Source organism: Clavelina lepadiformis, chromosome 2 (genome assembly GCF_947623445.1).
Source record: "Clavelina lepadiformis chromosome 2, kaClaLepa1.1, whole genome shotgun sequence".
NCBI lineage: Eukaryota > Metazoa > Chordata > Ascidiacea > Aplousobranchia > Clavelinidae > Clavelina > Clavelina lepadiformis.
In genome coordinates, this window is record NC_135241.1 from 2,572,802 (window position 1) to 2,587,672 (window position 14,871).

The window sequence follows — 14,871 nt, forward strand, 5'->3', positions numbered from 1 at the left end:
GTTGTAAAAGTTTTACAAAATCAAGCGTATATTTGAACAGTGAAAGAAGTTCTAGTGAAATTTATGCTGTAAGTTGTTGTCAGATACAAGCAAGAAATGTTGTCTTCTCAGTTCATTGAAGTGTATAGATATACGCATATGAAAGACCATGGGCAGGGTGAACAGACTTGAAAACAGTTAGGGGTAAAGTAAAAGGCTTCGTTAGGGCCGGACAAATGAGACAGAACACCATGATAAGTTTATTGCTAATACAAAAATTGAATTGCCTAGCGTAAGGTAATTTAGAGTAACTTAAAGATAAAGTTTTGCAAATACTTAAACGTAGCCTACGCCATAATGTTAAGCTTGTTCAAGCTTAAGCAACGATAGGTTGCCTGGTTGAGGGCACAAATTAAGGCTTTGGTAGATGTTGCAGATTCCAAGTAGCCGAAAGTCAGCATTTTTAATGTTAACATAACCTTTTTCCGCAGTTGTCTTTCATAAGCATCCATGTTTTGTCTCACTTGGCTAATCCACGCGCGTCATGTAGCTTTCTCTTTGCAAGTAACAAGATGCATTTTTGTCCATTATGACTTCACAATCTATGTTCGCAAGTGACCGATACACTGTGTTGTTTATTTGTTACGTTGTGAAGTAAGCATGTCCCTCTTTTGCGTACAGCGCGGTGCATTTTCTTTCTGAGTGTAACAATCAATTTGGTTCATAGATTTTGTCATATCCCACCACATGTTGTACTGAGGTTATTCACAGCAATAGGTACCGTATATTTTGTACGACATTCTTAACAGCACAGTATGCTTTATGGTTACGAAGCGATGTTAACGACAAATTTGAATAGCAGCACATCTGTACATTTTGGTTTTCTGTAGAATGTCATTGGAGAATGTGCCTTTGACGTACAATTCAAACAGGGCGTATGTACATTAAATCGAAATAGAAATATTGATTAGTACAGGATAAAGGGTATTATGGCGTAATGGCAGAAATGCTACGAGACAGAAGGCGACCTAGCCGCACAGGAAGTTCATTTATGGTTAAGCTTTGAGCATTGACCTGTATTTTTATAAAGAATTGTATTTAATCTACGATATATGATACGACGTCTACATATAATAGCAGTGTCATAAGACAGTTCACTGACAAACGTTTCTGCCAGATAGGCTAATGTAGGCTAATGTAGGCTATAGACGACTGCAGCCTAGAACAACGTAGAGGAAATGGCATTACCCATAAATTCGGATTCAGTTTGACTTATTTTTTACAGGTTGACGAGATATTATTGTTTGAAATTAAAGCTTAGTTTTTTAACAAAATAAAAATCTCACGATAGCTCAGAAAAATTAACTTGGTTAGGTTTTTGGTTTTTGATTTGGATGGCAAGTCACAAGTATAATGACGCAAAACCTTTAACCAAAGTGTTTTGCCTCGTTCTCTTATCACTCCTATCATGGGACTTCGATACCAGGGCCGGGGGTCGACTCCGCAATCGGTTATTGGTTGGAGCCAGCAGCCCGCGTGTATACACCAATGATTTCATTGTAACCATGGAGCCCGACGCCCAGATCCAGGGTGCAAATCGCGCCCACGCCGACTGGCTGGCAAAGCGACACGGTTTTGAAAACAGAGGAAAGGTAAAACTGCTACATTCTTAAAAACTAGCAGGCAACGCTGAGATCTTGTTTGCTTAATGGGTTGTAGCCCTTCTTAAGTCAAAATCGAAGAGTAAACATATGGGCTACCTTAGCTCTTGTTTGACTTGAAGGCGTTCTTTTAAGCAACACTGAACAAACCGTTCAAAAGAACAAATATTGGACCTGAAATGTTCTGGTGCTGTAAAACGACTTGCATGATGTGAAAGGTTTACTTTAATTATTTCTATAGATTGTTGTATTCAGGAAGTGAATTGCGGAATGCTTCTCTATTTCCATTTCTTACATTGCCTTGGTAGAAGTGGTTTTGTGTTTCCGGCCCTGTCATTTCGTCCCAAATTATTTTGGGCTAGCTTTCATGATAGTCACATTTTTGGTTACATGTCTTGTCCACCTCTTTGCCCGATCCTTGAGCAAATTAACGTAAAATCTTACAGAAAAAAGAAATTCGCCCCGTCTGTTTCTTCTAAATCATAGAACATTAAATATATCCAGACGCCGTTATCAGTCGCCTTTTTAGCATCTATAAATTATTTAACGTGTACGTTTTTACGTCACGGCATTGTCGAATACCCTTCCCTTAATGAAAATTCATACGTCACACGGTTGGAAATGTTGTCACAAATATAGAAAAGTACGGAAATAATGCATATTTGTGTAGGATAAAATCGAATTCACTCGTGTCATTTTCCAGAAATATCGTTTACGTCATCGTTATCGTCAATTCCTAGTCTGTGCCTGATAAATTTATATTAGCCATCGGTTGGAATATTTTTACGTCGGATTGTTTCCTGTATGCCATAATCGGTAGCCATATGTTTTACAATAAGCGTCTTTCCGGTGATAGAGGTCCATGCTGTGAATAGCTTATGGCACTTTTTGTTAATATATAATTTTTATTGAACGATTTGATGAATAATTTTGAGTTATTTTAATCCAAAACCGCGTCTGTGTCTTAGGAAAAAAATTAACAAAAAATAAAAGAGATTTCTTGGACAGAAAGTAATAAATATCCCGGAAAATATATAATTTTGTAAAGGAAACAGCAGAAGACTTTTTCCGGAAGGAAAACCTCTGTTGTAACCTCTTGCACGTTCCGTATTCTTTTGAGCCAATTTTAAATGTGACATGCGAAAATATGTTTGGTCTTGTTTAAAACTTCTGCAGTTTGTTAATACTATATTACTAAACTATATTACTACAATAATACAATAAATAACTTAGATATTAGTACAACAAATAAATACAATAAAAAACTTAGTTACTTAGTTATAATAAATAACTAATATTTCTGATATCATTTGTTAATACTAAAATCACTAACCGGGCGCAGCCCGCGTCTTTCTAAATGATCTTAGCCTTAAAATAAGTTTATGGGTTGGCAAAGATTTCGTATGAATTCTTTAGTAAGTAGGTTAATTATACCCAGACTTAGAACGAACAGGCCGAAAGTTCTTGAAGCTTCAACCTAAAGATTCTTTAAAAAATGAGTGTATTAAACGTTAATGAAATACTTGTACGACACGGTGTGAAAATGTAACTTGACAAAAATACTGAAAACTAGATTCAAAAGTTTATGCGTACATTAAAGAGTATGCACAGACTAACACCGAATGTGAACGCTTTACGGTTGAAATTGTTCTTTGCGGGTTTGAAGCGAAACGTTTTTTGTTCTTCTAATTTCATTCGATTTCAAAACGAAAAACAACAAGTTTTCGTTATAATATCGATCAGCTGGTATTTTCTACCAAGTCTGATTTAAGAACGAAAGATTTAAATGTCATTTTATGCACACTCACGTGTACCTTCAATCGATTTTTCGGTCAGAGTAAGAATACATTTTTCACGTCAAATTCTCAAAAATATCTGTTTGAAAATTGAGTGTTCAAGAAAAAGGTCCGCTTTCAACGCGTTTTGCGCGTTTTAGTTAAAGGACGTAGTTTTTTTATTGGCCAATATATTCCACATGTCCTACTATATAGTGTATAGTGTCTAATATTCAACATTTTACTCCCTGTTGTATTCATATAAATTACCTGCTGCGTTGCGACATTCCCTTGTGCAGAAATGAAAATTGGGGACAATTTTAATTTTAAAATCAGTTTAATTAATGATTTTTGATTTTAGGTGTTTGGTGACGAAGACGTGTTCCATTTCAAACATCGCAGCCTTAAAACCGGTGCAAACAGCCCTAGTCTGGAACACATTCTTAGGCTTCGTCTCTCCTCAAAGGTGGCCAATGTTAACGCTGTGATTTAATAACTCCGTTCTTCAGTTTAAATGAAAAAGATAAACGAGTAATGTTTCTTTGTTAATGTGACTGAGCAGTGTTCTCCGAGGAAATAAGGAACTGCATAAGCGCGATTATTTTCAAGTCGAATTTTGTAAAACAGCAATTGACACGGTTCATCGTTTTCAGGTGAAACGAGTCCGACAACTGGAAGGCTATGGAAGGTTGAAAAGAGGCCTCAAAGCAAAGAAGAGCGCCTATCAAGGACTCGATCCCCTCTACCCCTTTCAGTGGTACATTGTAAGTTATAAATCCGACCGCACGCAGTCGCACAAGAGCGGTGTTATTAGATATTCTTCGTTCTTAATTTTCAGAACAATACTGGTCAAGCCGGTGGTACCCCGGGCTTAGACCTAAACGTTCAAGCGGCCTGGAACATGGGGTATACAGGAAAAGGGGTAACCGTGGCTATTATGGATGACGGATTAGACTACCTCCATCCAGATCTCAGGGATAACTACGTAAGTATGACGTATCCAATGAAATATTATGTAAAGTTCGGTGACGTAGGGCTTATAGTGTCAGGCAATAAATTTTTTGTTAAACTCTAGCTTAAATCTTTTTGGTTGGGTATTTCTCTTTTAATGCATACGCGTCACTGACTGTTGTAATAGTCCACAGTCCTACACCGTGTGCTACATACACACTGTATCGCATCATCATATCTTGCTACATACACACTGTATTAAGGTTTTTCGCATTTTCCCAGTTTTACATTTGCGTGATTTGTGTTTGCCATAGGCCGTAGCTGCATGCATTGGAACAAATGAGACACTTTCTCACGTATATATTCTGAAATTCTGGCCCAAAACATTTTTAGTGCTAAGCTACACTTAAAAATATACTTAACCGGGGAAGTACTTGACATATTTGTCTCTTTAAAAAATTTACCCTGGCTACGGCCTTGGTTTGGTTCACGAAAAAATCTGTTACGGTCGGGAGCAGCGGTAAATATTAAACCGATTTGCTTCGATTTTACTTCTGATCACCAAAGAAAGTTTGCATGTCAACTGTTTGGGTGACATGGGGTGAAAAGGAATCGAGGCGGCTGAAAAGATAAGCTTCTACTTACCCCTGTTACGAAGGTTACCCACTCCCCAACCCTGTCTTGGAAGCCGATTGTTTTTCATCTCAATTCAGTCGTAAAGACACTTACACGCGAAATATTATGATGTCATACGTTTTAATAGCCTGTGATTGTACCAATGTGTACATTATGATACATATCACACCATCTTAAAGATATGTTCCATGTTCAACAAAACCTATGTCCTGGCTATTGCCAAGTGTGTTGACAACCTTATGGAATTTTGTTGTCTATATTTTTCTACTTCAAATAATGCTGAACATAACTCCTGGTGCCAAACGTAGGCTATTTTTGGACGTAACTGTTTCTCCTTAAAAAGCCTCTCGTTTATTCCTTAACAACAACATATATAGAATTTTCGAAAGCATCAGGCAACATCCTTTCCTGCTGCATAAATATTAAGGCGCAAGTTTGACGACAATGAAAATTTTTTTTATTTTGTTACATATAGGTTGTAAAAAAGTGGCAAAGCATTGTACACTGCACTACGCTGTAAAAATGAAAACGTAATATAAGTTAAACGTACAAGGATATATGCTGAAACCTCATAGATAGCAAAAACAACGAAATGACACATTTTCTTGTGTTATCTGCAATATATAGCAATGATGTGTAGATTTTGTATACGTGGCGGCCAATGTTTCCTCTAATTTTTCACGAGTCTGAGCAAACACACTAACTCCCTGAGCGGTCCCTTGGACCACTGTGAGCAACATCAGACATGTGCACTGTGGTCATTATTATGCGTTTATTCTATTTTCAATTCAGGTTGGATTCTTTTCTTGTGTGCAGCACAGATTTTCGGCGGCATATGCGTCGTCATATGGCGGTTCATAGAGTACATAAATAATCTCGTGTGATAAAAGGCGTTGCTTTATAACATTGTACACATACCTTCTTGTATTTTCCTGCTTGCTGATAGACAGCGGGTTTCACTGGTGTTGTTGACAGACTGCTGTAGTTGTGCACAACAACATACTTTGCAAACGTCAAAATTTGAATAAATATAAAGCGACGACAGTCGAAGTATTGCAACAACAACCTCAACATATTGCAGTTAATGATTTCAGCCTTAGACCTAAACGTCTCATCACTAACTTGAATGAAAACAAAATGAGCTTGTCTCTTCGTTAATGAAAGTATCAATCAAACCAATTAACCAATCATCGGCCTCAGATTTCCTTTTAAACCAAGCTGCGTTTAGAAATTTGTCCAGAAGCGTTCTCCGCTTATGCTCCGAAAATTTTCCCCATTTTTTCCGCCGAATACATCGCGTGTCCGCAAGTCCGACAAGAGCGTCACGCATGTGTCGACGTAAGACGTAACCCGCGTGACAGATCAACGTCGTTTTTACGTCGTACGTCATATGATGCCAAGGTGCGTACGACGCAAGCATATAATTGTTTTTAAAACGATACTGGCGCAGCAGGGTGTTGTTGAAGCATTCCCGTTTTGTTTTCAACGAATTCCGCAACTCCCTCCTCAGAGGTTCTTGCGTCACAAAGCCCAGAAGGTTATTCCGAAGCGTGACAGGGTTGACCACACACCGGCGACGTCTTTTTAAGTTCCTCTTATTGCGTCCTTGAAATCTGCTCAGTCGCGTTTCAAACAAAACGTTCAAAGTCTCTTCCCACGCCTGCAAGGTGGCGCTCGCGAGAGCTTGCGTTATCAGTTTTATCTGGCTTTGGAGCCGGAATTCCCAAGTATTCTCGGTGACATGAGCGTACGAAATTTTCGCCGGCCTATTTCTTCCCTTGTTAGTGACAAACCTCAGTTTATAACAAGGATTAATGGAACTGTTCTTTGCGCTGGAGGAAGCGTTCTCTTTTTCCCAACTTTCTAAGTAAATATACGTTGACGTGGGGCATGCGTATGTGCCAAGTGCCGTTTTCCTTGCACCTAACCTTGGCGATCTGTACGCGCAGGCACGCACGTGATTGTATTTGTCTGATGTCAGGTATACGTCATGCCACGGATGACGTATCGCCACTCTTCGATCCACTTGGCCTTCTATTGAACGTGGCTCAAACATCTCCATCCTCTCTGAAGAGTGAAAACAAAACTTGGTTAAATGTTTGCGCAGATATTCCCGGCTTAGTGTGCCGGGCCGGCACTTACATAAACCCTACATCTATATGGTGCTCATTCAGTCTACTATATAGTTGTATCCTGTTAGGACAGTGGTTCTAACCTTAGGCTCTTATACGTTAATTCCTCATAAGCAGCCTATTAAGTAAAAGCTTTGAAGTTGGAGATACGCGAGAAAGTAATTATTACAACTAGGTTCCGCAAGTAGCAAAGGTTTGGGAACCAGCACTAAGTTAGCTCATAAAATATAAGCTAGGTTTGTTTTTCTCTTGAACAGGTCGGAACGACATAAGATAAGATCTTTCAAAATCGCGATATCTCATCACAAGGCATCAAATTCTCCTGTCTTCTGCGTCATTTATCGCAATCTTACCTCGTTGATTAGTTCTCCTTGATGCAAGAGGAAATCCAAACTCAAATTGTGACGTAGGATCGCCGTCTCTTGCGCGATAAGTAGTCAATTGTCTTTCGGGGTCACGACCTTCTATTGTAATCACCGCTCTGCTTGTTAATGCTCTGAATGTATGGAATGGGTCGTGTGTGTCCGGCGGGATTCCCCTTTGACGTCGTAACTTTGTTGCTGACGTAGTCAATAATGACGTAAAAATAAGCGCAGCTTTGAGAAGCAGCGCCGCTGTATCCTTCGATTTTGCTCTCTGGGAGAAGTTTAGTCCAGATTTAGACATATTTCCACTTCGAAGTGCATTCTTTGCCCTGTTCCAGTTTATTACTACTTATTAACACAACCATATTAATATCCCTTAATTATGTCGCCTATCACCTTCGAGCCTCTGCGCTGCCTACGTGACATCAAGCACAACAATTTATTTGCGGATTTATTCAGCGCACTTGCTTTATATGTGCAGCAGTGAACACATTCCAGCTCAAAAATAAACGAGTTGAATCGACCGCACACGACCTAACGTTCACACACGGTGTGTGTCGTCCCACCTACCGTGTTGGATGCCGTAAATTCCATTTTATATGCGCTCTATACCATTATTATCAAATAGAATCGTTTTGTCAGGTAGCATAATATCTAGAGGCCCTGGGAAAATTTACGAACGTACTCGCAAACTTTTTGAACATTTACTCGGTTTTATTGCGGTTGTAAGCGTTTTGACTAATGCGTCGAGCCTGCTCTGTAAATTAACATGGTCTATCAGGTAACAAGAATGACAGGGTTATAGTTATCCTGCGATTATACTACGCGTCGTTAAAATCCCAATAAAATTCTATCGCCATATGAGACGGCTTCGCAAATATCTGTCTGCTATTTGGGGGTTCCGGTAAAAAGTTTCAAGGAACTACCGGAACCAACACTTTCTCGGAAATCTGTAAACTTAAATGTTTTGACAAACGTTTAGACCCTTGTAAGCCTGCAGCGATTACAAGGTATTCAAGCGTAAAGTGTTTGTTTACACTTGCTAAATTCATCGAAAGTTTTATGAATTAAGCCGCGGATCAAGCCAAGTTAAGCCGGCGATATTGTTTCCTCTTCGTGTGTTGTTTGTCGTTGAAACCGCTTATGACATGTTTTTAAACTGCTGATTAATTGTTATTGACTTCCGGCATTTTTCAACTAATCAGTCAGTTTTGAATTTGCTGGAAAGAGTTTTAGCCCTCATAATCGCATGTACTTAATGCATCATACATTTACCGCTATTATCATACTACGCAACAGAATCATTTCATAAATACTGTTTTTACAAACTTATTGGGCGCTATAAATACTGTTGATCGATCCACACTTGACGCAAGTTAATAGTTTTAAATTTCAGAGCCCAGAGTCAAGTTATGACTTCAGCAGCAATGACCCCTTCCCATATCCGAGGTATACACTGAACTGGTTCAACAGGTACGTGGAAACATGAGCTATAAAATTAGTGAATAATCATGTTTAACTTTTTACTACGCAGCTGAGGAGTGTTTTGTGCAAACGATTCCCGGTTTTTTGAAAGTTTTTGATTTTTTGCAACAAATTTTGAACCGACTTTTAATCTCAAAAATATCGAGTCAACGACCGCATGGTTATTCTTTTTGTGACGCTATGAATGCTTATCAGCATAATGTTCTATTTTCGTTTAATATTTCTTGATATTGTTTTCGTAAACGCATTTTTATTGGTTAACAAGTACGAAACCTTCGAGTTTGTCTTTGTTGATTGATTGTTCGCTGAAAACGTTTTGTCGATTTTTCAAAATCTGTTTTGAAATCTTCTTTATGAAATTGTGCAATCTCTTAAATTTATGCAAATGTTTGCCGGCTTTTTGCGACAAAATTTTCGGGGAAATGTAACATTATTCATTGGCGAAGTTTTTCAGAGTAGCTTTAAAGAACAATGCAGTCGTTATGTTCGCTAACGATGTTCATTGTTTGAATTTGGATTTTCGAAAATAAATGATTTTTTATATTGTAAAGCATTAAACCATTTTTTCTGCAAATCCTCAAGTTTGTTTGTTGTTGGTGTCTTTGCCTATAAAATGATATAAAAACTGTTTTGCGATGATTATTTTGGCCCTATACAGTTGGTAGTAATTCCGACTGCCTCAAAATATCCAACCTAGATACGACAAAAAAGAATTAAAGTCTGAAAAAAATATAAAAGTCGTAAAAATTTAATGTCACCAAAGTCAAACGTTTCGACAGCCAGTTTGCCCAACATATATTTTATATTTTATGTGGCACCGTATATCAGTTTAAATACCATTTATAAATCCACCAAAAACGAGCAAAACGACCTGTAAAAGTTGCAACAAAACTTAATAACTTTTCTTCTATGATCTTTCATTGTTACGTCATAGCCACGGAACGCGATGCGCCGGGGAGGTGTCAGCGGCGGCGGACAACGGCATTTGTGGAGTGGGGGTCGCGTACAATTCGAGAATCGCTGGAATTCGCATGCTAGACCAACCGTACATGACTGACGTCATAGAAGCGGCATCTTTGTCGTATAAACCAGAGATCAACGACATTTACAGGTGAAAGGATTGAATTGTTTGTCATCCTTTCATTTCACGTCTGCGCTTTTGGTAGTTGCTTTTCTCCCGTTTTTATGTCGTTCGGAATCGATAAATAGGTTGATTGAAATTCTGCACGAGTCAACTAATTGGGCCTTTTCTTGTTTATCTCAGTGCTTCATGGGGACCGACAGACGACGGAAGAACAGTGGATGGGCCTCGGGAATTGACTCTTAGGGCAATCGTGAACGGTGTCAACAAGGTACCAGAGTATACAACCCACTCCGTATTTCAAAGTACTTCTAGAATCATAATTTACAAAGTTCGAATCCTGAAAACTTTTCTCTATTTTTCCTGTACAATTTTCCCCCAATAATAGGGTCGCAATGGGCTGGGTTCCATCTACGTCTGGGCGTCGGGCGACGGAGGGGCAAACGACGACTGCAATTGTGACGGATACGCCGCGTCGATGTGGACAATCTCCGTCAATTCGGCGATAAACGATGGACAAACTGCCCTTTATGATGAAAGTTGCTCTTCTACTCTTGCCTCCACTTTCAGCAACGGCAGAGGGAGACGACCCGGCTCCGGCGTGGTGAGTTAATTTGCTTGAGAATTATTTTCTCTTGTTGTTGAAAAACTTGTAAAGATGAATTTCCGAGAAAAAGTTTTACACGACCAAAAATTCCACACCCTTAGTCAATGTTCCCTCTAATTTTTCACGTGTCTGAGCAAACACACTAACTCCCTGAGCGGTCCCTTGGACCACTGAGAGCAACATCAGACGTGCCACGTGCGCACTGTGGCCATTATTATGCGTTTATTCTATTTTTAATTCAGGTTGGCTTATTTTCTTGTGCGCAACACAGATTTTCTGTGCGCGGAGACCGTGTCAGCAGTGCGCATTTGCGCACGCGCGCAGCTTAGAGGGAACATTGCCCTTAGTCATAAAGCACATTCATTGCATAGTATGTTATTAAGGGAGTGGTTTAGATTTTTCCCCAGCCATTGGCATCCATGCAGCCCTGCTAGCTCAGTCGGTAGAGCGTTGGACTCTTAATCCAACGGTCGTGGGTTCGAGCCCCACGTGGGGCGGTTTGTATTTTTGAAATTGAGATTAGCACCACCACGACATTTTAATTGCCACATAATTTACCAACTTCACTATAGAGTTTTAGAAACTGAAGTTACAGTACCCACATTAAAACTGTTACACCATACGCGTTGGTTTCTATACTATCTGTTGTCTGCTCAATTGACTGAACCAGTTGTTGGTCGAACGTTGTCAAGTGTACTTGATTTCTTGCGAGAGCTGTCACACTTGTGAAGAGCGCTTGAATGTATCCCGCTATTTGGGTATTTTCTCATTTCGAGTTTGAATTGAAATCTTTGCATCTGCAAAAGCCTTACTAGCTCAGTCATTAAAGCGTTGAACTCCTTAACCCAACGGTCGCGGGTTCGAGTCCCACATGGGGCGGTCCTTCTTTTCAAATAGTCTAATGTAGTATGTTTTTGGCAACACATTCAAATTTAAATATTTTAGGCGACCACAGATCTGTATGGGGGATGCACCTTACGTCATTCGGGAACTTCGGCGGCCGCTCCGGAGGCTGCTGGCGTTTTTGCTCTCGCCTTGGAAGCGAATAAGAATTTGACCTGGAGAGACGTCCAGGTGATCAATCAATCATTTTATATTTCGTCAAAAGAGCGGTGGGGACGAAAAAATGAAGCCAGTTGTTATTAGCATACTGCGCTAATGAGCGGGAAAAAGTGACAAGGTCGAAAAGGCTTAAAACGTGCTCAAAAGTAATTAAGCTATTAGTTGCTGATAACAACTGGCACGGCCACTATTGTATCAACACAATGGAAGCATCTGTTGTCCTTGTAAAAGTTGTGCTTGTCATTTTTCTTCTGTGACTTCAATAAGTATTGTTTATTTTAAGCTTGTAACTGGCTTTGTTCAAGATTGTAGTCGACTTTAGCAGCACTTAACGGTACAACGCTTTTCACAGCATTTGACGGTTCTGACGTCAACGCCTAACCAACTTCATGATAGTTTTCACCAGTGGAGACGCAATGGAGTCGGTTTAATGTTTAATCATTTGTTCGGGTTCGGTGTGCTCAATGCTGAAAAGATGGTGAGAAAAAAAGCAATAAAATCCTGTACTTGTGATTCTGAGATATTTCAAACAATGAAGATATATTTGATGTTCTGTTTATGATTCTGATTGACGAGCTCGCCTTTTCGTATACTGTAACCTTCTGCTCAGTGCGTGTGCACAATGTTAGCTTGCAATTATATTTCAAATTTCAGGTAAAAATGGCAAAGACTTGGAGCACAGTACCACCAAGGTACAGATGTGAGGCTGGAGTTGTCGTAGGCAACTTTCCTATTCCGTCAGATGGCGCACTAACGCTGGAGATCGACACTAACGCATGCGACGGAAAATTCAACCACGTCAGATATCTGGAACACGTTCAGGTTGAACAAAATTGTTTAAGGCAGAGATTCCCAACCTTTGGTACGCAAGAAGCTTCCATTTTTTGTTACCAACTTTAGTCTCTTGTATTGGTAAGCAAATTTATGCCACGCCTTGACCAATTGGTGGAAGGTAAACAAAGACAAAAATCTCATTAAATTTAGTTGTGGTCTTTTATTGTTATTTTAATGTATATCATTCTTCTGAATAAACCAACATTCGATGAAATTAATTGTTATGTAAGAAGTGGTACGTGTTGACGATATAGAGTGCCCAAGTGGTACGAGATCGTAAAAAGGTTGGGAACCCCTGGTTAAAGGCAACGAACATTGGCTTAAAATAACGCAGAAATTCCATTCGCAAGTTAATTGCTTAGTTTTGGTAAACTTGTTCGATAAAATCTAAACTAAGTTTGTTGCTTATTTATTTGGCAAGATACCGTATATTAATTGCAAGTTTTTCTTTTTCATATTCTATCCAGGCATTCATAACACTGGAATCGTCTCGACGAGGTGACGTCACAATTAATCTGACGTCACCCCTGGATACGAAATCGATTCTTTTAAGCAGAAGACCGAACGACGAAGACGAAACTCAAGGCTTCAGGAGGTAAGGTTTTTCTAACAATGTAAACAGATAAAAATTTGTGATTTAGTTTTCCGTCTTTGAAAACAACAAACCCTCTTTTCTGCAGATGGCCGTTCATGACAACGCACACGTGGGGCGAAGACCCCCGCGGGGTTTGGACCCTGTCGATTGGGTTCCGAGGGGATTTCCCCCAAGAAGGTAAGATTTCACTTTATGAAAAATCTCGTATATAACGCGACAAACTCATAATTGAAGAACCCAAATGCATTCCACATAACAGGTCGTTTGACGCGCTGGGCCTTGCTACTACACGGCACTCAAGTAGCCCCGTACATAGATGAGATCGTGGATAGCCGAGATTCAAAACTGGCCATCTCCAAGAAGCTCGAATACGCCGAAGGTGTTCTGCACGACCTACAAGATGCTGAATCTCAGTATAACGAGTAATTAAGTACGGCCCAATGTAACCAGTTTGTTTAGACATTATTTAAAAACTTTTTAGCACAATTATTTTCTGAGTTCTTCATACCATGCCCTAGCTTGTAACATGCAGTATTGGTCGTCTTTTATGCTTGTTTTTTGTTTAAGCTTGATAATTTTTGATTTAATTTTATCCTAAAGAACCTTTGCGACTCGCTAAATTTTGGATGAAAATAACTGAATAATCTTAAATGCGGTTCTTGAATGGACGTTATTTTTTGCTTAAATTAACGTGAGGCAGAAATTGTGATTTGCCAATTTTTTTCGTCCTTAGCAATCATTGTATTCTTCGTTCATCGTCGTATTACTCAATCAACGGCACATTTTTTGACCTCGTTGTAATTGTAATACATTCAGTTATTGCTCATACAATCTTTTTATCACGTACCACCAGCAAAGAAACTGATCACGAATGTCAACGCACAAATAAAACTGATAACTTAAAAGTTACCGGGATACTTCATGTGGACATGTTCACTGCTGCCAGAATACCAACAACCGTTTAGCAAATCTTTTCCCTTCTTTATCACAAGCCGTTATTAGCATTTCAAAGAAGTATTCAGGCTTACAACCTTTTTAATTTAAAATAATAAATGGATTGTTTTTGGCCTCGTTTTGCACTTTTTTTGCGGGAGATTTCATTTTTTCAGATAATAAGGAGCTAATTGTTGTAATGCGTTATTTAATTAATCGCTATGTCAATTATTTTAGTTAATTCAATTATTGGTTGCCATGAAAAAAATTGTCATTTTCCAGAGTATTAAACCTGTATATAATATCAAAGCAAAGATGAAGTGTAAGGCCTTCTTGTCGAGTTGTTTCACATGTTCTGCCGTTCACTCGGTTTCGTTCACAATGAGTAATTTTCAATACTTTTTCGGCTCCGACCATATGAGTCGGTGTGACATACGATGCTTCAGTGAACCAGTTGTGTGGAGGATAGCAAAAACTGAAACATGACTTCGCATGACTATATGGCCAAGATTTGAAAAGACGTCTAGGCCGTTAATAACAAAAAAGGTGATGAAATTTGTCGGTCGAAATAATAAAACAAGTCATTTCGATTTGGACCGCGAACACCTGTCAATTTGAATGCTCTGCCTCAAAACAATATATTTTCGGTACGACAATCTCTGTATCTATGTATGACAAACAGAAAAGATATGTTAAAAGTTCTTCATTAGAGATTAGTTAAGAAGAAAATGAATTTTGGGTCAATGCTGGTTATGAAAACCCACGCTAACACGTG

At 39.1% G+C, this 14,871-nt stretch overlaps 2 protein-coding genes and 1 non-coding gene across 3 annotated transcripts; 2 read left to right on the top strand and 1 right to left on the bottom strand.

The window, feature by feature from the left end:
- The first annotated feature begins 1,268 nt into the window (after nt 1-1,268).
- Nucleotides 1,269-14,390, top strand: LOC143445853 (neuroendocrine convertase 2-like). Its single transcript, XM_076945204.1, has 14 exons — nt 1,269-1,631; nt 3,777-3,881; nt 4,069-4,179; nt 4,254-4,400; nt 8,896-8,972; nt 9,919-10,095; nt 10,249-10,336; nt 10,454-10,669; nt 11,618-11,746; nt 12,087-12,212; nt 12,389-12,556; nt 13,036-13,163; nt 13,249-13,340; nt 13,423-14,390. The coding sequence occupies exons 1-14, from the start codon at nt 1,374-1,376 to the stop codon at nt 13,587-13,589; spliced, it is 1,989 nt and encodes a 662-aa protein (XP_076801319.1). The 5' UTR covers nt 1,269-1,373; the 3' UTR covers nt 13,590-14,390.
- Nucleotides 5,296-8,478, bottom strand: LOC143445854 (uncharacterized). Its single transcript, XM_076945205.1, has 2 exons — nt 7,488-8,478; nt 5,296-7,069 (listed from the first exon to the last, which is right to left on the bottom strand). The coding sequence occupies exons 1-2, from the start codon at nt 7,798-7,800 to the stop codon at nt 6,120-6,122; spliced, it is 1,263 nt and encodes a 420-aa protein (XP_076801320.1). The 5' UTR covers nt 7,801-8,478; the 3' UTR covers nt 5,296-6,119.
- Trnak-cuu (transfer RNA lysine (anticodon CUU)) lies at nt 11,097-11,169 on the top strand. Its single transcript has one exon. It is a non-coding gene; the product is annotated as a tRNA-Lys (tRNA).
- Nucleotides 14,391-14,871: the final 481 nt, after the last annotated feature.

Excerpts from the sequence above, each read along its gene's own strand:
- LOC143445853 (XM_076945204.1), top strand. The coding sequence starts at position 1,374 with ATGGCAAGTCACAAGTATAATGACGCAAAACCTTTAACCAAAGTGTTT. Across the intron at positions 12,557-13,035 it reads GATATCTGGAACACGTTCAG|GCATTCATAACACTGGAATC; the intron begins GTTGAACAAAAT and ends TATTCTATCCAG. Across the intron at positions 13,164-13,248 it reads GAAACTCAAGGCTTCAGGAG|ATGGCCGTTCATGACAACGC; the intron begins GTAAGGTTTTTC and ends TCTTTTCTGCAG.
- LOC143445854 (XM_076945205.1), bottom strand. The coding sequence starts at position 7,800 with ATGTCTAAATCTGGACTAAACTTCTCCCAGAGAGCAAAATCGAAGGAT. Across the intron at positions 7,070-7,487 it reads AAGGAGAACTAATCAACGAG|AGAGGATGGAGATGTTTGAG; the intron begins GTAAGATTGCGA and ends TTCACTCTTCAG.